This window comes from Cyprinodon tularosa, unplaced genomic scaffold (assembly GCF_016077235.1).
Source record: "Cyprinodon tularosa strain WSP-4 unplaced genomic scaffold, ASM1607723v1 ctg418, whole genome shotgun sequence".
Taxonomy (NCBI): Eukaryota; Metazoa; Chordata; class Actinopteri; order Cyprinodontiformes; family Cyprinodontidae; genus Cyprinodon; species Cyprinodon tularosa.
In genome coordinates, this window is record NW_024039139.1 from 930,557 (window position 1) to 953,516 (window position 22,960).

General features: G+C 35.7%; 2 protein-coding genes across 4 annotated transcripts in view; one reads left to right on the forward strand and one right to left on the reverse strand.

The window, feature by feature from the left end:
- si:dkey-247m21.3 (5-hydroxytryptamine receptor 4) overlaps positions 1–9,461 on the reverse strand; it is a 57,199-nt gene extending 47,738 nt beyond the window's left edge. The window contains exons 1-2 of one of the 3 annotated variants that reach the window (XM_038298992.1): positions 9,324–9,461; positions 8,107–8,230 (exon numbers count right to left, since the gene is read on the reverse strand). The gene's annotated coding sequence lies outside the window, so the exon portion shown is untranslated. The remainder of the gene's footprint in view (positions 1–8,106; positions 8,231–9,323) is intronic. The other 2 variants (XM_038298990.1, XM_038298991.1) reach the window with 2 other exon arrangements.
- A 2,276-nt stretch (positions 9,462–11,737) lies between these two features.
- The window catches only part of LOC119792356 (cytochrome P450 26A1-like), a 37,561-nt gene continuing 26,338 nt past the window's right edge, over positions 11,738–22,960 (forward strand). Inside the window, exons 1-8 of the mRNA XM_038298957.1 lie at positions 11,738–12,133; positions 16,618–16,695; positions 16,766–16,850; positions 16,973–17,008; positions 17,278–17,417; positions 18,743–18,866; positions 19,161–19,305; positions 19,569–19,679. Coding sequence (XP_038154885.1) covers positions 11,944–12,133; positions 16,618–16,695; positions 16,766–16,850; positions 16,973–17,008; positions 17,278–17,417; positions 18,743–18,866; positions 19,161–19,305; positions 19,569–19,679 — 909 coding nt within the window. The 5' untranslated portion in view covers positions 11,738–11,943. The remainder of the gene's footprint in view (positions 12,134–16,617; positions 16,696–16,765; positions 16,851–16,972; positions 17,009–17,277; positions 17,418–18,742; positions 18,867–19,160; positions 19,306–19,568; positions 19,680–22,960) is intronic.

Genomic DNA, 22,960 nt, shown 5'->3' on the forward strand with positions numbered 1-22,960 from the left:
GTTCCGGTATCAAAAAACGATAATAATTAACTTCAATTTGTTAATAGTCATGAAGCATTAGCATTTTTTTTTTTTTTTTGTTAAGCTGCACAAGTAAAGTTCTCATTCAGCTTATCTGTCCAGCAAAGAGATATATACCCAAAAATAAAACTTTGACTGACACGCTAATGTCAGTGGAACTTTATAAAAGTATACTCCATGTTTCTTGACTGCCCTTATACCAGATGCTTGAAGGATTTTGCATTCGGAGAATGAGTTACTCAGTCCAGCATTCTGAGCTCTGAAGCTTTAAATTATTTCCTACATATTCTTGTATATTCTTACAGTTATGTTACTTTATGGTTGGTGTACAGCAGTGTTTAGGTAGCTTCCATTCAGGGTGTCAGCAGACTAAAACCATGTCGATAGACCACATTTTTAGGATACCTGTGGGTCAGTGTGTCTGGGCTTTAAGGAAACATCTGCAGAAATTGTTTCCATTTTCAACCATAGTGTTAATATTATACTATGATATACAGTGATACAATACTGTGGTATTGTATCACTGCCCTGTTGCATGTATCTAAAAGTTTTCTTCAAACGTGAGGAAGACTGGCTCTATCAATGTTTATATCAGAATCGGGACAATCTGTTGTATTTCATCCGCCAAAGAGTTTGTCTGTTTGTCTGAGTACAGGATAAGTTAAAAAGTTATAAACAGATTTTAATGGGGGTTCTTTATCAGATGTGTCCTTCATACTGTAGCAAAGAACAATATATTTTAATTTGATGATCCAGATCATGATCTAGATACAGGAATATTTTTAAAGATTCAGCACAGCAATCCAGAGCTCCTTTCCTACCGAGGGTAAGCTGTCCTACTGTGGAAAGGTTAAAGGATAGGAGCTACAAACAGGAAGTAGGAGCTACAGTTTGTCGAATTCAGAATCAGCCAGTAACTTCAAGGTGCTGTGAAAAGGTAAAAAACCCAAAGTTATCAGCCCTCTACCACAACGTTTAACCACTATGAGTTGTGTTTTCTGATATGCAGTGTCTGCATTTGATCCGATATGGCATTGTGGGTTATGACCAAATATCTCTGCTTTGGTGTTCTTTGTTCTAAAAGTCTTTTCGGTCATTATGATCCAACTCTTCTTTTTAATGAGCATCCAAGTGAGCAAACTGGTGGACCGCTTTAAGAAATGGTATAGGAACAATATTGTCATCTTGTATGTAAATGAAACAAAGAAGATGATTGTACATTTCAGGAGAAATGTGGAAGAGGTGGTGCAGGTGTAAAAATACATCCGTCTTCACAAAGACGCTAAACTTTAATGGCAACAGTGAAGCTGGAGGAAGGGAAAGAGCAAACTTTTCTTAAGAAACTTTTTTCCCTTCAATATTTCCCCCGAGATGATGAATATTTACTATAAATCTGTTATGGGGATTTTAGTTTAGTCTGCCATCATCTATTGGGGGAGACACAACTAGAAAGCACTTGGAGAGCACAGACCTCCCCCAGGCAGCAAATATTTCCCCATATTGTGATTTACACATATAGCTAAAACTCACACATGATATGCATAATTACCAAATTTTAATTAATTGTTCTTCGGATTGAGGTGCACCTTTGGTAAAAAAAAAAAATCATTAAAATACATTCATAACTTTCAAGATATCCTGTATACAGGCTGATGGACAGACAAGCAAACACACACACAAACTCAACTAAAAACATAACCTCATTTGGCTGAGTTAATAACTAAGAAAAGCACAACAAACTAATGATAAACGCAAGCTCTGTTTGGGCACTGTTTTGGAGCTAAAAATGCTTTTTATAAAATAAATTACATCAGAATCAAAACATTACGGCGAATCTAGAACAACGCCTTATTAAGACTGTCATACAGCAACAGGGCACCTTAAGTCAGACTTCTTCAGGTCTGTTATTAGATAGATCCCCACAAGAGATCCCTACAGCCCATAGCCAGTCTACAGAAACCTGCTGTAAGTAATTATAGCTTTAAGAATTGAAGAAGCGTCTAACACAGCTGTAAACGAAATGACATAAGTTAATACTGATGCAGAGCGAATACGGAGCCGAGCGACGGCAGAGATGAAGCTGAGCTTGCACTGAAGAAGTCCAGAATGCGTTGTCGGAGTTGAGCACGCGGCAGACCAGTTTTGAGCGAGGGTGTGCAAGTTTAAACAACGCACATTGTTCTCCCTGTATGCTCAGTTCGGTTGCAACAATATTAGGCCATAGATGTTGAGCAAAAGAACAACACAACCACGCTGTTGAGTTGAAAGATGTGCAAAATACTTCATTACCTTTGAACAAAAATGTTTGCAATAGAGGTAACATCATTCTCCTATTCAGTGAGACATTGTTGAAGGTTGAAACCTGAATAAGTACAACACTTTAAAATTTAATTGAAAGTAATATGATTTATTCAATAAATAAATAATAAATAGATCATTTGCATTTGCCTTTATTACTGATAGAGGAGCCGGAGCATTTATCGTTCATTTATCGTTATCGAGATAAAACAGCCCAATTTATGGTGATATTGATTTGAAGCCATATCGCCCAGCCCTACTTTAGATTCACTTTGCAAATATTGTGCCCCATTTTTTATCTGAAGCAATGGTTTCTGTAAGGCCATTGATAACAGACACTTAACTTAACTGAACACTTAACTTCTTGTGATTAATATTTTGGGGATTTTAGAGGGTTTTTTCCTTTTTTTCTGATTAGGTATTAGTAAATTACAAAATTTTATTCTGAACATGTGCATACAGCTTATCACAAAAAAAGCAAGTTAACAGGTTGATGTGGAAAAAATGTTATTAGCTACATTTAAACTGTTTTTACAGTACTACTGTATGACTGGCTAAAAACGGTAAAAGTGTCTATGATCCGTATCAACGAGGCAAAAAAACAAACAAACAAAAAGCTGGTAAAGCGTTGTCAGTGCCGTTAGCCAAGTACAGACATATGTGGGTGAGGTGGCGATAATAATGAATAAGTTCTTGCTGGCTTATAGAATCAGGCTAATGAGTTGGTGTTGGTACAGATGGCCCAAAATTAGAGTTTGTCTCTCTTAAATGTCTGCAGGGAGTGGCTAAAAAAGGACAGGAAATAGCCTGATGCCTGAAAAGCCACATTAACTCTTTCTTTCTTTTTCAAAGCAGGTCAGGTTTTCATCACACTCACTGTCGCTCAAAGCTGCTTTATTTTACCTGCTTGTCTGTTTCATTTACAGATACCTGGGGATTTTTGCAGGGTTATATGTCTGCTGGCTGCAGCCCAGGACTGGATGCATGCCATTATTAGGCTGTCAGTTTCTTCAAGTTGGAGAGGGGATATTATAATATAAGACAAAGAATTTGAATCAGAATAAAAAAATACTCTACGAACGAGGAGAGAAAAGTCCAGGTGATGGAGATCTACTGTAGTATTTTGTGTAATTAAAACTGGATCGTTTCAATGTGCTCAGAGGTTTGACTGTGTGTAAAATGTTTCACCCATGTGGATAAGAACAAATACCTTGGCAAACTAAAGCTGGTTTATATGAGTATTCCTGGAAGGCATAATCAGGATTTATTACCACAGGAGTCCCCCTGTTTGAGTTTTAGGTTAAGTTCTTAGGATGATGAGTGAGATGTGGGTCGTTACTAGTTCTAAGTGATTTTTTTTTTATTTTAAATTCATCTCAGTTTTAAAGCAGTAACAAATTTAACTTGGGCAGACAATTTCAAAATTTGAATGAGACCAATGTTTGTTTTCATGCTTCATGAAAATAAACAGTGGTCTCATTCAGTCACCCAATGATTTACAAAACTGAGCTTAAAATGGTTTGCTGACAGGGATTTTCCCACAGTAAAACAGCGATGCATCCACAATAAAAAACACCTCACTAAGCTTTTTGCCGTGAATAGTTTATGTGATCAGCTAATAAAAATGTAAACCATGATGTTTGTGGTTTTAACCCAGCTGGATGCTAACAGAATAGTTAATGTTTTACGAATTTCTAAGTAAAATATTTGCATGTTTTTTCGAGACATATAACTAAAATGTTAAACATCATTAACATGATTCTTTAACACACAACCACACTTTGTTTTGTGTCATGCTTGTGAAAAAGCTGCCTGGAACTGTCAGGACATAAAATACACTCGTTAAACACCAACCACAGTTCAAAAACGTGTAAGTAGAACGTTGTAAAGATATAAAAATAAAAACAGAGTAGTAATAATGCCGTGTAAAATTTCTTTTAGAATTGAGACATCAGGGAATGATGCCAACATCCAAATGAATCCTATTCTAGCTACAAGTTGAGAAATCAGTGGGACTCTGTGGATATAAACACTAAAGGAGCATGAGCAAAAAAAAGGACTTTACAGCATAATATTTGTTACTGGGGCAAAGTTAAACAAACCATCAGAATTATAAATCAATAAATTAAATACCTGAGACTTTGCCAACTTTCAATACACATGGGCTGTCATTTTTATCATCAGCTTCTGGGTGGCTTGGTTCTTCCAACAATCCTCACAGAACACTTTAAAATCCACTCTTATTATTAAGCCTAAACTTCAAGCGCATTAGGAGAAATCTAACAACAATGTTCGTTTTTTTAATCATGTGTGGGCATGCAGTTGTAATTAAGTGTATACCATTTCTTTTTTCTAAGAGCTATAACAAAAAATGCTTTTAGTGACGCATTTTTTAATGCAGCAAACTAGTCAACATAATTATCTTCATTGAGGTACCAGTTTTGAATTAAATAAAATCAATTACAAGTAGAAATATATATATAATGTGTGTGTATATACATATGTGTATATCTATATATATGTGTATATATGTGTATATACATATATGTACATCTATATATGTATATATGTGTATGTATATATGTGTATATATATATATATATATATATATATAGATATATATAGATTTACACATATGTATATACACATACAGTATATGTGTATTTACACATATGTATATGTGTATTTACACATATGTATATACACATATGTGTGTATATGTATATATGTGTGTATATGTATATATGGATGTTTATATGTATGTATATATATATATATATATATATATATATATATATATATATATATATATATATATATATATATATATATATATATATATATATATATATGAGTACATATACATATACTGATGTAAATATATATATTTACATCAGAATCAGCTTTATTAGCCAGATATGTGAGGATGAATTTGACTTTTCCTCAACAAAGCCAGTTATGTTCTTACAAAACACACATTGCCCTTCGCAATTGCTGTCAGCAAAAGTGAAGATCAAGTGGAATGTCATACAATAAATACGTGTCATGGACACCTGATGACCTAAACATGCCTCTCTATCCTGCAGTTTTCTACCAGTGGACTTGGGAATACATTTTTTCCACATTTACTGTCCCCAATATGTGTAGTTCTTAGAAAGTTGTGTGTTCCTGCTCAGCCTCATTAGTCACAGTTCCAGTTGCTTTGACTCTTTTAGGTATTGCTTTAGCATTGGTGATAGGCAACTTTAGTGTAATACGGTTGCTCTGATCCTGTACACATTTTCTGACTCATCAAGCTCTACACAAACTTGGGTTACATGGCTGCATGACCTTTTTTTTCTCTTCCCGTTTTGAACAGTAGGCTAACAGAATTTGCCCTCTCTGATAGTATTTAAACCCCTTTAACACAGGACATTGTGGATTACTAATTAAATGTAACTGGACCCTCTGATCATCTTAATATACACAATTTATTTTACCATGAAATTATGTTTCATGAGAAGACTTTGTGTGTGTCAGTTTTTTTTCTTTTTTTCTAACTGTAAACAGTGGTATAGGAAAAAATTTGGCGATATATATCGTGATTTTTACCTGCCCCATACAACATCTATCTTTCAGCTCCTAATATTGATTTTTTTTTTAAACAAAACATTTTTACCAACAACAACGAGAGAAAATGGGCCACCTTTGCACCGCCACCCTTGCAGATGTTCGACACAGCACAATATCTGTAGTTGAGGGGGTCACAGTGGAATATGTGGACTGAACCAACACCAAACAACATGGATACCAAAAAAACTAAATGATCAATATCTTCCGATGAACAAATACAGCGCTTACTTTTTTATCCATAAATTTATTTTTTGTTTCGATATGAAAATTTGTTTCTGTAATTAAAATTTCTTTCACAATATAGAAGACATATGTTTGTTTTATCATTAATAAACCTGTTTTTAAAGTCCTATTTCACTTTGATCAAAACCAGAGGACCAACATTGAACAATGAACAATGAAGAATTTTTTTTTAAAAGGAAAGAAAAAGTTTGAGGACGACAAATGTAAGCAACCCAGCGGACACACTAAAAAAGAACAAAAGAACAAAAATTTACGGCGTGTCTTAATCATACTTTCACTACTGTTTATGTCCCTTATAGTGACAAAAAGGGCTTCAGTATATGATATGTGAAATGTATGAATACATTTGTACATATCAAAAACACAAATAAAAATGTAAAAAAAAAAGACCAAAAGAGTACATACGAGTAAAATATTTTAGGTGTGATGGTGTAGCACGGTATATATGGATTATTCAACTTCAAACCCAGTAAACTCCACCCACTCCGGTGTCTTTGTTGGACTTTATTAAGACATCTATCAGGAAGGAAATGCTTAAGGGTTGAACTACTACAGGTTTGCATGTTTATAAATGCACATGTTTAACAGCACAAGCAAAGCTGATCTACTAAGCAGGTGAACAGGGGAAGATTCTACATTAGTTTCATTTATGATGTTTGGAAAGATGATATGATAGCTGTTTCCTAGTGATGTTCTGTTTAATATATTCCAACAATGACCATGACTGGTTGAAACTATTGGAATTATCCAGATGACAGAAGCTACTCCACCATCTTTGTGTCTCCAAGTCTTCATGGAGAACATAGGTCCTTTTTTTTTATATTCCACAAAACTAAAGAGTGTCTTTTTTCTTGTTTTCTTCCCACATAGTAATAGTCTGTATTTAGCACTTTTGCAATTCGCAGATGCCTTTAGGATGTGCAAAGAAAATCCACTCTGCTCTCCTAACCTGTGGTGACAGCCAGTAGGACCCGCAGTATCCTTATCTAGCTAAGGAGGTATGCACTACTTTTGCACCTGTTATCAATTGCGCTCGGAAACTTTGCAGATGATCTGCGAAATGGCAAATGATTGTTAGCACTATATTTTGTTTGCACTCCTTATTTGGTCTTCTAGAAAATCAAACCCTCAGTATAAGATAACAGTATAGGCAACATTCACATTTTTAACTGTGCTTTAAGTATGGTATTGTTAGTTTTCTGCATTTGTTCTTAATCTCTTCACCTTAGCCATTTAGTATACCATCCATCCATCCATCCATCCATCCATCCATCCATCCATCCATCCATCCATCCATCCATCCATTTTCCGTCTCGAGGGGTGCTGTTGCCTATCTCCAGCTGGGGGTACACCCTGGACAGATTCCCAGTCTATCGGGGGGCATTTAGAATATTATAATTATTCAATATAATTTAAAAGATCTTCCAAGTTCAGTCCATTCTGAACACATAATCAGTTCTTATAAGGTCCAGAAACCTTACTTAAAAGTAAAAAGCACAGCCTAATGGAGAACCAAGTTCAGGACTTAGAACCTTTGACTTACACTAAACCAGGTCAGAAAGACTCTTTGACCAGTTTTGAATATGGCTTTTGTTCTTCCACTACACCTTGGATGTGTGTTTTGGATTATAACTCAATAACGTTGCCATATTTTGAGAAATAGTTTTGTTGAAACACATGTAAAACATTGAGAGGGAGAGCTTTGTTGAAAGAGTTAAGTCCAGCACTCTTTGTCCGCTGTAATACTCTGAGGTACCAGCCCTGCAAGACTTTTCTGTTTCATCGTAAATGCATAACTGAAGAAATAAACAAAAACTGAATGCTAGATTACCTCACAAACTAATCTTGAATGTTTCTTGGATGAAAAACTACCTTCTTTATTATGAAATATTAAAAAAAACCTCCTACTCACACCATGGTAGTCACACTCACCTATTGCTTCTATAGAGCAGCAAAGCCAATCTTGAATCATTCTGGAGCGTCTACAGACAGAACTGCTTCAGCCTCATAAGGCAACCATCCCTCCAAACCAGATAGACTGAGGAAGGAAAACCACCTAGCATATATGGAAGCCGAGTCTGTAGAAGTTACCCAACCAACATATGCTCAAGTAAGGCTTTTATGTTTTCACTTCAACCATTACCATGCAGCTGAAATCTTAAAGATCAAGGCTTTGCATGATCTTTCCATTTCCTTTTTCCTCTCAGCTTTATCAAACTCAAAACCAATAATATGCATTAAAATATGTGGACTTGTAAATGTATATTTTTGGACTTCTTGAATAGTTTAACAAAGAATTTACTCAAAACATTTCTTGAGTTATCAGAGTAGTTGATTAAAGAACATTGGAAGTATCTCATATCTCTACATCTTAATCTTTCTCTCTGACTCTTGTAGGAAATGACAAAAAGACTCTCACGTCATCTGAAACCACATCCAGGTGTATCATACATTTCACCAGACAGTAATTGACAGTGACAATATATTGGTACAAATGTTGAATAACAATGCTATTAAAGCTTTGGGAAAATTCAGTTAAACTGTTTCACGTGTGCAAGGACATGCAACCAACTGTGTTTGAACAAACGGCTACTCTACAGTCAGTAAAATACCCACCGGCCCAATTTTAATTCACTGCATGTTTCTTAAACCAAAGAATGTCTGGATGTCTGTGGATCTCCCCTCATCCACTGTCTTATTAAGGCTACTGCATATTTTAAAATCTGTGGAGTGGACCCACCTCAACCTCAAATAATAAATAAGTCATATCATTAAACAAACAGTTGAAGTAAAGGAAGTTTCAATAAAACTTTGAAGCTTTCATTCTGATGTCAAGTTTCAGTTTTCAGTTCAACTGTGCAGGGTATGATTTATCCCTGATAAAAGAATAAATGTAAAATTTCATTATAGGTGGATGTGAATAATAACTATTATTATAAAAAGTTTGTAAAAGCTCTACTTATAACTTGGCTCAAATAGAGTCCTTCAAATACTGAAAAGTATATATCTTACAACCAGATAAAATCATGTACCTACCATAGAAAGTCAAATATAGCCTTATTACAAAAAACAAAAACAAAAAAACAAAATAATAACATAAAATAAAAAGAATCAATGTTTTGTCCAGGTTGAACTTTTTAAAAACTTACCTCACCTGTTAAAGGCTCCTCGCCTTCTTTCATCCAGTTGAATCAGGAGCCAATAGGATTTAGGTCCCTCTTATAATCTTTCTGAATAGCAGAAATTGCCAAGTCCGCCGCGTGCCCATGAAGTGTGATCTGCGCGAGCTGTGGATGAGTGACAGTGAGACGGATACACTGTGACAGAGCGAGTCTTGCCGTGGAATGGGATAGAGAGAGGGCCCCAGTGACAGGGGTTGATGCTGCCATCTAGTGGCTTCATGGTGTCAGTAAAGAGAATGAAGAAAAAATAAATAAATAAATATATATATATATATATATATATATATATATATATATATATATATATATATATATATATATATATATATATATATATATATATATATATATATGTAATTTTTTTTTGGCATCATTTACAATCTTATAGATACAGAACTGCCTTAAATCTGTTTGGTATAGCTTAAAAAAAAGGTGTTGGAAAGATTCTTTCCAGATTTACATGACTATCTGCATCACACAGCTGGTTTTAAAACATACAGAAGGATGTCTTCAGGTTTAACTTTTTGAATTTTTTATAAGGGTAGCCAGGCAATAACCAATGTACACTGAGGGATGGCCGGCGGATCGGCACCAGAACCTCAGGGTCAATCGACACTGTTCCAACAGGAAAATAAACGAACAAAACATCCATATTTTCTAAATAAAAACTAACTATACTTTCCTACAGCCTTTGCTAACAAAGAGACGCATATATTTAAACATCCATAATTTATAGATAAAAGGTATAGTGGATAAAACTCAGTTTTGAGTTCTGGGGTGTAAATCAATCATTGTTATTACTTACTTACCTTGTATCAATAATCGCTCTGCATAAAATTTATATTTACAAGCACTAATATCTACATAAATTGATTATTTTATAAGTTTTTATTAAAATTGTTATTTATCTTTGATTTCACTGAAGGCTCCTAGATGACTTGCAAAGACACATAATTTTCTCTTTACTCCATAAAACACAAAATCTAGTTCTAAGAAAGAGCATGATTTCTGTACTTATCATCTTTGATGTTAGTTTATTGATGTGTATAATTAACCACAAAAAATAAAATGTTTTGAATATTCCACTTGAGAGTATTATTGCTGCCACCATCTGTATTAGAGGGGGGGGAAATGATAGGGGTGACCGCAGGGATGGCCAATGATTGGCTCAGGGTGGCCATGGCCACCCCTGGCCCCCCATCTAGCTCCGCCCCTGGTTTGAAAGGCCCAGAGAAGACATTTTTAGTTTTAAGGAACCAGTTTGAGAATCTTTGAGCTTTTGTTAATTGATGTATTATTTTCCTAGAAATCATCATTGGAAGATGGATAAAAAAGGTTCATAATAAACTGGACCCAACCAGATTCCATTGGGTGCTGGAAAGAGACATGACAGGAAAATACAATCACTGAACCAGAACGGCTTTCTATCCCAATGAAAAACAGACAAACAAAATGTCTCTGACAGTAATGATGATCAATTGCTCAATCTGGTAAAGAGACACCAATATCTAGAACTTTCTATAAAAAGTAAAAAAAAAAAAGTTAATGACAGCAATAATATTTAAATGGCGAGTTGGAGGACAAAATGACCACTTTTTTACCCCCTGGATAATATCTATTCAGCAGCTGCATTATACTTCATGAATATCTGATGACAGTATGGGAGAGAAGAGATATAGTTGAATTAAAATGTTGTAAAATGTGCTGCATCCTTGTTTACAAACTATCTGCTGGTTATTTTTTTTTTTCACTTTATAGCACATATAAGAACAGAACTGTGACAACACTGCATTAAAAGGTTTACCTGTTTTTGTAGGCCAAAGCATAGAAGCCCAATTCTGTTTGATGAGGTGCAGATTTTCCAAAAGAACAAGGTTTTTGTTCAATAACACTGATTGAAAACTGAACCAAAAAGAAATTAATGTGCAATAAAGAACGATGAATTGTACTAGTGAACATTATCAATCATCAAACATATTCATATATTTAAAAAATATTTTTATAATTCAGTGAATAAACATGAATGCTAATTATGCCAATTAATCCTCTATCTGTTGTAACAAATTAGAGGTGTCATATTTTCCTTTAATGTTGATAGAAAGCACTGAATTAAACTGAATTTAAAGTTAAAAACTGGTTCATAAAAATAATGTTTATAAAAAAACAATCATGAACGTTTGGATGTAATATTAATCAAGAAAAACCTAAGCAGAGTACAAATACTGAATAAAAAGCATAAATAAATTGCAAATATCAAATGCACTATGTAATATTTACTGTATCAATTTGTGGTTTGTAATATCTTAGGGACGAATTTAAACTCTGTTTCTTCCAGTAAATGACTATGCATATTCCGAGCAGCATTGAACGCACCACAATCATTAGAGCGACTGAGTGTACTTTACGTTACCTCTCGAAAAAACAGTAAATATAAATCGATTCTGTACAGCTAAGGGGAATATAAACCCAAAAATATTAACAGCTGCGAGTAACGTAGTTCCACTGCCTGTTGATGTCTGATCAACAAGAAACTTTTTGATTGAATCTGCGTTCAAACTTGATAAAGGCGGATTCAGGTCGGTCCTGGATGTCTAAACTACCAGGAAATGCAGGTGCCTCGCTGCTCGGGGACAAGTCCTTGGACTTCTACCGGGACCCGGTGATCTTTTGTCAGCAGCTGATTGAAAAATACCACAGCCGTGTGTTCCTCTGCCGCTTGCTGAACAGACCGACTGTGTTTATCTGCTCTGTTGAGGGGATGCGAGAGCTGCTCTGTGGTACGTTCACAGTCAGGTGTTTCTCTGTGGTGATTACAGCCTTTAGGCATACTGCTGTTTTCTCATTTGTTGTCGTTAAAAACGCATCATGCTCTTTAAAGTTTTCCACACTTTGTCACATTGTTAACCTCAAATATTGATATTTTTATAGGATATTTAAGTGATATATATATATATATATATATATATATATATATATATATATATATATATATATATATATATATATATATATATATATATATATATATACAGGTGCTGGTCATAAAATTAGAATATCATGAAAAAGTAGATTGATTTCAGTAATTCCATTTAAAAAGTGAAACTTGTATATTATATTCATACATTACATACAAACTCATATATTTCAGATGTTTATTTTGTTTAATTTTGATGATTACAAATGACAACAAATGAAAATCTCAAATTCATCATATCAGAAAATTAGAATATTACTGAAGACCAATAAAAACAAAGGATTTATAGAAATGTTGGCCAACTGAAAAGTATGAACATGAAAAGTATGAGCATGTACAGCACTCAGTATTTAGTTGGGCCTCCTTTGGCCTGTATTACTGCAGCAATGCGGCGTGGCATGGAGTCGATCAGTCTGTGGCACTGCTCAGGTGTTATGATAGCCCAGGTTGCTCTAATAGTGGCTTTTAGCTCTTCTGAATTGTTGGGTCTGGTGTATTGCATCTTCTTCTCCACAATACCCCATAGATTTTCTATGGGGTTAAGGTCAGGAGAGTTTGCTGGCCAATTAAGAACAGGGATACCATGGTCCTTCAACCAGGTACTGGTAGCTTTGGCACTGTGTGCAGGTGCCAAGTCCTGTTGGAAAATGAAATCTGCATCTCCAAAAAGTTGGTCAGCTGCAGGAAGCATGAAGTGCTCTAAAACTTCCTGGTATGTGGCTGCGTTGACCCTGGACCTCAGAAAACACAATGGACCAACACCAGCAGATGACATGGCACCCCAAACCATCACTGACTGTGGAAACTTTACACTGGACTTCAAGCAACGTGGATGAAGTGCCTCTCTTCTTTCCTCCAGACTCTGGGACCTTGATTTCCAAAGGAAATGCAAAATTTACTTTCATCAGAGAAAATGACTTTGGACCACTCACCAGCAGTCCAGTCCTGTTTCTCTTTAGGCCAGGCAAGACGCTTCTGACGCTGTCTGTGGTTCAAGAGTGGCTTGACACAAGGAATGCGACAGCAGAAACCCATGTCTTTCATACGTCTGTGTGTGGTGGTTCTTGAAGCACTCACTCCAGCTGCAGTCCACTCTTTGTGAATCTCCCCCACATTTTTGAATGGGTTTTGTTTCACAATCCTCTCCAGGGTGCGGTTATCTCTCTTGCTTGTACACTTTTTTCGACCACATCTTTTCCTTCCCTTCGCCTCTCTATTAATGTGCTTGGACACTGAGCTCTGTGAACAGCCAGCCTCTTTAGCGATGACCTTTTGTGTCTTGCCCTCCTTGTGCAAGGTGTCGATGGTCGTCTTTTGGACAACTGTCAAGTCAGCAGTCTTCCCCATGATTGTGTAGCCTATAGAACTAGACTGAAAGACCATTTAAAGGCTTTTGCAGGTGGTTTGAGTTAATTAGCTGATTAGAGTGTGGCACCAGGGGCCATCAATTTTGAACCTTTTCACAATATTCTAATTTTCTGATATGATGAATTTGAGATTTTCATTTGTTGTCATTTGTAATCATCAAAATTAAACAAAATAAACATCTGAAATATATGAGTTTGTATGTAATGTATGAATATAATATACAAGTTTCACTTTTTAAATGGAATTACTGAAATCAATCAACTTTTTCATGATATTCTAATTTTATGACCAGCACCTGTATATATATATATATATATATATTTATTTATTATTATTACTATTATTATTATTATTTTTAATCTAGTGATGGAAATGTTCTGCCAGTTCTTGAAAGGTGAACCTCTTTACCAGTCATGACATTAGCAGACCCCAACAGGTTTCCTTCCAAGCGTGCCCTGTGTTTGGCTCCATCTCCTCATCAACTCTGACCATCTTCCCTGTGCCTACCGAAGAGAAGCACCCCCAGAGCATGACACTGCCACCACTGTGGGGATAGTGTGTTAAAAGTGATGTGCAGTGTTAGTTCTCTGCCACATAGTGTTTTGCATTTTGGCCAAATTTTTCAACTTTGGTCTCTGGCCAAAGCTGCTTCCTCCACATGTTTGCTGTCTCTGGCAAACTGCAAATTAGAATTCCTATGGTTTTCTTTAAACAAAGGCATTCTTCATGCCACTGTTCCATACAGACAACATTTGTTTAGTTCCCGACTGATAGTTGTTCTGTGAACAAATTCTTCCCTGAGCTGTGGATCTCTGCAGGCTCTCCTGGCTGCATTTTGTTTAGCATGTTAGTTAGATAGACTTAAAATCTGTGCATGGAAATGTAAAATTAGAAGGAAGATAAACCATAAACAGAAAGTACACTGTCCTTTAGTTCAACGGTTTTACCCATTAGGTAATGACAAGAATAGAATAGAAAATGCCTTTCTTGTGCCACAATGGGAAAATTGTGATAAGGATTTTTTTTTTCTGAAATGATTTCTGTTGAATGCCAAATAAAAAAAAAAAAACGACAACATTGACATTTTAACTTTTTTTTAAACTAAGGTTTTTGCACCTTTTTCATTCTTTGGTTTCTGTCTTGAAATGCTTTTAAGTTAATGTTCTAGACAATTTGAAGTAAACCACCCTGGAGTAGGATGGTTTTTGATCATTGAAAACATTTCAGTTTTCTTAGGAGGAAATATGGCAACAGGTTCAAATTGATGAAGTTAAACTATGCTAAATTTCAGAAACCAGAAAGCAAAATCAGCACTTAAAAGGTATAGGGGAGGATTTTCGCAAATTTTTGAAAAGACCTGCCCTCTTCACAAAAAAAAAAAAAAAAAAATGCACATACACAACTCTGCACCCACTTCCGAGAAGGAACGCCTATTAAACGCGTGTAAGAGCATGCATGAGCCCATTTCTACGACAGAGTAAAAGGGCCAGGCTAGAGATATTTTTTTTTCTTCTATTTCGAGAATAAAATTGTAACATTACGAGAATAAAGTCGGAATTACAAGAATAAAGTTGCAACATTATGAGAATAAAGTAACAAAATTACAAGAATAAACTCGTAAAATTACGAGAATAAAGTTGTAAAATTACAATAAAAAAGTCATAACATAGCGAGAATAAAGTCGTAAAATCTTGAGAATATATTCATAAAATTACGAGAATAAAGTCATAATATTATCAGAATAAAGTCGTAACATTATTAAAATAAAGTAGTGATATTACAGAAAAAAGTCACAGCGAGAATAGTAATACAATTACGAGAATAAAGTCTTAAAATTAGGAGAATAAAGTCATAAAATTATGAGAAAATATTCATAAAATTACAATAAAGTTGTAATATTACAAGAAAAAGTCACAACGAGAATAGTCATAAAATTTCGAGAATGAAGTCGTAAAGTTACCAGAATAAATGACATTATGAGAATAAAGTTGTAAAGTTACAAGAATAAAGTTGTAACTTTACGAGAATAAAGTCGTAAAATCACGAGAATAAAGTCGTAAAATGACGTGAATAAAGTCGTAAAAATCTGAGAATAAAGTCATAATATTACAAGAATAAAGTCGTAATATTAAGAGAATTAAGTCCTAAAATTACAAGATACAAGTTGTATTTTATGACAACTCTTACAAGAACCACTTGCTTCCCTTAAATGAGCAATATCGAGCATTATGTGAAGGTATCGGTTTGACAAATAAGAAAATCTTTTAGCACACACGCATCAAATTGGGCGGCATTTCAAAATGGACTCAGGTTGCTGTTTGGCGGTGCTGGTCGGCCTGTCGGTCAGAGCTCAAAGTTTTCTTTCTCAGACGGGTTGCGGTGTGATGACTTCATTCTCGTAATATTACAACTTTATTCTCGTAATAATACGACTTTATTCTCAAAATAAAAAAATAAAAAAAATCTCTAGCCTAGACCTAATACTCTGTCGTACATTTCTCCTCATGCATGCTCTGTTTAAAAGTTGCCGTTTGCATCGCTCATACAAGCTTACTCTCCAAAAGAAGATTTGCAATTTTTCCACTATGTCAGACTCACCACCAGTAAGTGAAAATGGGGACGAGCACCTAGGCCTTATGTAAACATATCACCAGAATGATTGACAATTAGGAGGACCACTTATTTTGATGATCCACCCAGAAAAAGAACATCCTCCTCTATACCTTTAATCTCTGACCTCGCATGGCTTATTTAAAAACATTATGACAGAAATGGAAAAAAAAACTGCAGAAGCATGGCTTGCTTTTTAAGTCTTGCTAGGATAGGTTCACTTTCAGCACATTTCTAAACTTAGGTCTTGATATTAAACTCCTGACTAGTATGAATTATAATTATGTATGTTTGTGTGGTTTGTTTCAGAGAAATCCACCATATTTCTAAAGGACCCCACAGATTTAATGACAAACATTTATGGAGACACTGTGGTCACCACTAACGGTAGGCATGCAGATAAACATTTCCGTGTTAATGTAATTCATATCTTTGTAAATATTCTGTTGTTCTTCAGGTGAGGAGGCTTGCCTCCTCCGTCTGTCTCTCAACAGCCTGTTTTCAGGAACTAGTTTGAAATCATCAGCGGACTACATCTCCAGGTAACTACAGTGGTGTTCTTCAATGGTTCCGCCTTAAATATAATTATCATACATTAAAATATGTCAGATTGAAACAGGTTTGTTCTATAGGACTTTGAAAATATACTTTTCTTTCCCTACAGTGTTTGTGAACGTTCCTTAAAGGACCTCTCCGTCAGGTTGTATAACACCTGTGTGCCCTCATTAACTGTATTGTTTTTCACCTGCATTATTAACATCTGTTGCTTCTCTGCTTTATTTAGAACTGGCACTTTGACTTTCTGTCAATCCTGCATTTTCTCACATGCTCTTTTATAGCTTAATGTGAAAATATATTTCAGAGTAATTGATGTGCAAGCTAATGCAATATGCATCCACTTTTTATTGTTTTTATAGAAATACAAAAGTTATCAGTTTAGCCTAACTGCATGTCTGTGTATGTGTTTAGTGGGCAGCCACAGTGTATTTACTCTGTCTTTAAGCGACTGGGGACGGAGTTGGTGTTGGGTCTTTTCCTAAACGTACGAGTCGAGGAGCAGCCTGAAGTTTTCCAGGAAATCATGCAGCTCTGCACAGAACACTGGCATGGTAGGGCTGCACAGTTAAAAGCAACATGATCTGTTATTGACATCAGTTTTTTTTTCTCCTAACTCTATTGAAAAATACATTATTGCTTCAGCTGAAAAATGCATAAGAGAACAGTTTGAGGACCTTTTACTAATATTGAGACTTTTAAAAAGGCATTTTGATATCTTTGAAATAAAGAAAAACAACCCTTCAGAATACCTATGATTCCCTAGCTTTTTAAAATAGCTCCTATGTTCTTGTTTGATTGTTTAACTTAAAGCTACAGTACAGTGTGTAGTAATTACAGGGATTGTAGTTACTACACACATATTACATTTCTGTAATATATAACATATTACAGAAATTAAATATTTTATATATTAGTATTTTATTATCATCTACGAACTGAAAATCTTAATCTTTATGTTTGCATTACCTTAGAGACTGCTATTTATAAGGAGCAGCTCTGGCATTTATGGAGGCAGGCATCTTTTGTGCTACGGCAGCACAGAGCAGACAAACTACTGACTGTGAGATCGCCATTACACTCAAATGTGACCGTGTTAAGTTAGGCTTATATACAATCTATATCCTTGTGTGAAAAAGTGCTTACTTCTACTCATGTGCATGGATCTGCATCCCAGCTGCAACTCTCTCTACCTTTCTGTGTTGCAGCAAACCCACTTTAAGTGTATTAATCCCCTTAACAAGCTGCAGCGACAAATCTTGTGTATTTCTCTTTGTAAATGTAATGTGACCGAGATTCAGCTCCAATGTGATTTAAACATTTTATTTTGGGAAATTGTGATTATATTGCAAATGCAATCAATTGCCAAACCCTATAGAATACTATTTATAGTATGATCTATGTAAATAAACCACATAACAAGATGGTTGATGTGGACGTTGTGGAAGCCATTTTGTACCATGATGGCCTCCATATTGTTGGAGGGGGAGAAGCAGGGGAAGCAGTATAACTGACAGTATAAGTCATAAAAACAAACCGATATTGATCAGAGCCCTATGCAGTTATATACATCCTCTTTGTATCAGTATCTTTTAGAACCACCCTTCTCTGCATTCGCAGGTTTTTTACGGATTGATAATCAGTGATTGGCCATAAAACAATAGGTGCACCCCTAATTAAAAAACACAAAGTGCTTTAGGATTAAACAAAATAAAACCTCAAAAGAAAACAAAAGCTCAGGTATCTAACATCATAGGATCCCCCAAAATATTATTCTTAAGAACACATTTTTCTGCACAGCATTGCCAGACATGCTCACTTATTCTTTTTAAATTTGCTCACTGTATGTTTTTGACACTGACTGTCATTTTGCTGCCAGGTTTGATCTCAGCCCCAGTAAAAGTGAAGGTTCCTCTGTGGACGTCTGGTTTTGCCAAGGCTCTGGATGCCAGGAGCAAACTGATGGAAATCATCAAAGACAAATTAGAAAATGATAAGCAGGGGTGAGGCGGCTCAGGTTACCTGAATGCATCGTGGTTAGAGAAACAGAGAGCAAATGCCTCTTCTGCTTTTCTTAACTCTTTCTTCATCTTGAATGTGTTTTTTTTTTTCTTTTTTACTTCTGCTTTTCCGTTCAGACATTTTTAACATTTAACATTTGGAGCATTTTTGTTTGATCAGTTTCTATCTGTTTTATGCAAACAGAATCTCAAATGGGAAAAAGTGAAGGATAATTGAGGCCTCTGTTCTCTTAAATGATTTTTTTAGACTTAATTGTGACTTCATTCTGACATCAGGTTTGTCGGCTCCCTGGCTTCTTTACCGTTTCCCAATTCTGGTTCCGCTGCCCAACATCTCCTCCTGTTCATCTCAGCACTAATTCCCAAAGCTCTTGCATCGCTGCTCACCTCCTTCACTCTGGCTCTTGGAGGACCTGAGCAGGTAAACACATTCAGGTACTGGTTTAGAATTAGAAATGCAAGGATATCCTGTAGAGCTGTGCACATCCAAACAAGCCTGATGGGAAAAGACGTTAGCTGCTAGAGTTGTTAACTTATAAACCTTCTGGATCTTGGCAGTGTAGGAATATGTGATAGGTAGGAATGTGTGATAGGTAATACTCCAAATTGTGAAGTAATGTATATAATACGCTCTAGCCAATTGTAATAACATTAGTTATGCTTCATGATTCCCCTTTGGATCAGAGGGATTCCCGACGAGAAGCCCTCCATGACCCTGATCACCTTCAAAGAATCCTCCTGGAGGTGCAGAGGTTATGGCCGCCCTTCATTGGTGGACGGAGAATAGCAGAAAAGGTAGGCTGATCACAAATTATAGGTCTATTTTAAATCAGAGTATGTATTCATATCAGTCCAAGACGGATAATTCGATTACAAAGATGATCACGTCAAACACGGTTGGTGCAGATTTGATCAAATTATTAATATTATGTGCTGGTTTTTATGAAAAAAAATATATATATTTATATATTAAAAAATATAATATGTATGCAAAGTACATTATGGCATACTTGTCCATTTTGACGACATTGAAATGCAATGCAATACTTTCCATTGTGGGTTTTTTTTATTTGTACAGTTATGTTTCTTTCAATTTCTTCACCTAATCTAGATACATATTTGTCAGGTTACATGTTTGCCACAAATCATATAGGGGGACACAATAAACATGTAAAAGAGATTGATCCTTCTGGTCTATGTGAACAATATTATGCAATGTAAAAACTAGAGTGTCAGTTATCCTCCGTAGACTATTGCTATGGTGGTGGCAGCATCATCCTGTGGGGATGTTTAACTTTACCAGGTATAGGTAAAGGGGTCAGAGTTAATTGAGAGATAGCTACTGTAATGCCGCCAGGACCCTTAACATCGACAAGAGCTTCAGTCGAATAGTCCAAATAAGAGCATATTTATGTTTGCATTTATAATTACCCTGTCAAAGTCCCATTCCTCAAGCTAACAGAGGATCTGTACCAATACTTGAAAAAAATCACAGATGTTCTCTATCCACCTGACTGCACCTGGTGGTTTTTCATATTCAAATTGGCAAAAATGCCAGTATTTGTTTATTCAAAGCTGATGGATACATACCCCAAAAGCCTAAAAAATTCAAAAGCAGGGAAGGGTGATTCATATTGACACAAATGGGCTGTATATACCATCACTGGGTTGTCTGTAAAATGTTGAAAATCTTACGTTTTTTATCCACCTCACACCAATACACTACTCTATCTCTGCCAAGAACAAACAATACCTAGAAGCACATTATAGCTTGTCTTTGTATGTTTTTGTTTAGCAAAATAACAGCAATTTAGTTAGTAATTAAAGGAAAAACAGGCATTTTAGTTGCTGTCTGAAACATGGTAGTTTAGAACCACAAGGAAGGTTGGCATATTGTTTTTTTTACAGGTTAACTGACAATCTTTTTATAAAAGCAATAACACAACTTGGCAAAGTTATGTTTGAATTGTTTAATTGTATTTTTTCAGTATTCACTTGCACCATTCATGTAAATCATCCGTCACGCTTATCCCAAGCAGGGTTGCGAGTGTCTATCTCCAGCTGTCTACGGGCGAGAGGTGGGGTACACCCTGGACAGGTCGCCAATCCATCGCAGGGCAACACAAAGACAAACAGGACAAACCACCATTCACACACACTCACACCTAAGGTTGAATCTAGATGAGCCAATTAACCTAACAGTCATGTTTTTGGACTGTGGGAGGAAGTTGGAGTACTCGGAGAGAACCCATGCATGCACAGAAAGAACATTGCAAACTCCATGCAGAAAGATCCCGGCCGTGAATCGAACCTTCTTTCTGCAAGGCAGCAATGCTACCTAATGCCCAACTGAGCAGCTTAAAATAAAATTAAATCTTTTGACTAACTGCCAATGATCAATTACATTGAATTTCATGTTAAATTAATATAACCCAGTATTTTAATGTGAATAACAACTATTTTGCATTGATCAAACTGTTGTGCAGAGTATCTTTCCACCAGATGGCACCAGCTGACAGAAGAAGAAAAAGCAAACGCTTCCTGTCTAATTTCTGCCCTGCTTAGCTCAGGAAAAACACCACCTATAATTTGATTTATTGGGCTTGGACCCCTACAGTAGATGCTGACTTAGTGTTTTAGGGTTACTAGAAAATAATTTGGTATTAGGAGTATCGGTCTGTAAAGGGGTACATTGTGTATTCTCTTAAATGTCCTCCTTAAAAAAAAAACAATTGATGCATATTTCTACCGTTGGGACTTCTGTGAGATGTGAGACTTCAGTATCTCGTTTCTGAAAAAGTAATAATTGTAACACATAACTAAATTATAATGCCACTTTTTAACTATTGTTCAGTTTAATCCACATTTGTAATACAAGGCTTAATTTCTCTATTGGCTTGAAGCAGCAGATCAAGGACATTCTGTTCAGCTTCTTCCAATTGCAGCTCTCTATGATCATTGTGACCTCATCAAACCGTATTACGCAACAGTCTGATGGGAGGCATTGATCTGTCTCTGTGATTGATTGGCCAACCAGGAAGGAAGCGAGCGGGGAGGTCAGGGTCTCTGGTGGGGCAGATGTGTGCCAATGACAATGTGAAGTGGAAAGTTTAGACTCTTTTAGATTATGCTGCTGAACATCCTGATCCCAGTCCCCTTGGTTGGGTTTATATGTGGTGGTCATGGAGGATATTAGGAGGAAAAAAATTGATTTAAGGAAATTTCTTTTCTGTTATCTGGGAAGAGGCTCCAGTAGATGTTAGAGTATATTTTTAAAGATCATTAGTGGTGTTAATTTGTACAATTATCCCTTCAATCTGCCATTAAGATAAAGTGACACAATGATTTTATGATACTAAAAGTCCCCTAAATAATCTGAAACATGACCCTGTTAAATGTATTTAAATTTGTGGAGCATCAAACTTGATATTTTTTAAAGCAGAACAATGAAATTGAATTACAGTTGCCACATACAATCACCAATGGAGGAATTTGGATAGATGTTCAGCTTATTGGTTCAGATTTTCCAGGGGAATTATTTTGCAGCCTTGCACAGACCTGACCCCAGTGTTATAAAGGGAAACAAGTAAGTACTATATGAATCCAATTTCTCAATGTGTTGCAGCTCTTTACAGCCAGAGCTTTTTAGATGGAGCTGGCTGACAGGTCAGCTAAGGAGGTATATTTTCCTAAGTTGGAAATACTTTCCCTCTAAATTAGCTGCTTTGTTCAACTTTGAGTTGAAAAGGGATATTTTGTGTTATAGTGGGACCAAATTTTCAGGGCAACCTGTGTAGCCGAGCTTGATTAAATGTTCCATAATCATTTCCACACCAACTGCTTCTGACTTCTCTGGTCATCCATGCTGTTCTGAGGAAGTTTTCAAAGAGTGGGACTCTTTGGGGTGTTAAAATATACAACTTCTGTTGTGTATGATCGCCACTGGCCAACCGAAGGTCTTAGCCAGATTTTAAAACTACTTAAGTCTGATGTTAAGTTTTTTTTTTTTTTTAGCTAGTTTTGTAGAGGTTTGGTTGTTCATTATTTTTTTTCTCTCAAACCTGTTTTTCTTAGTC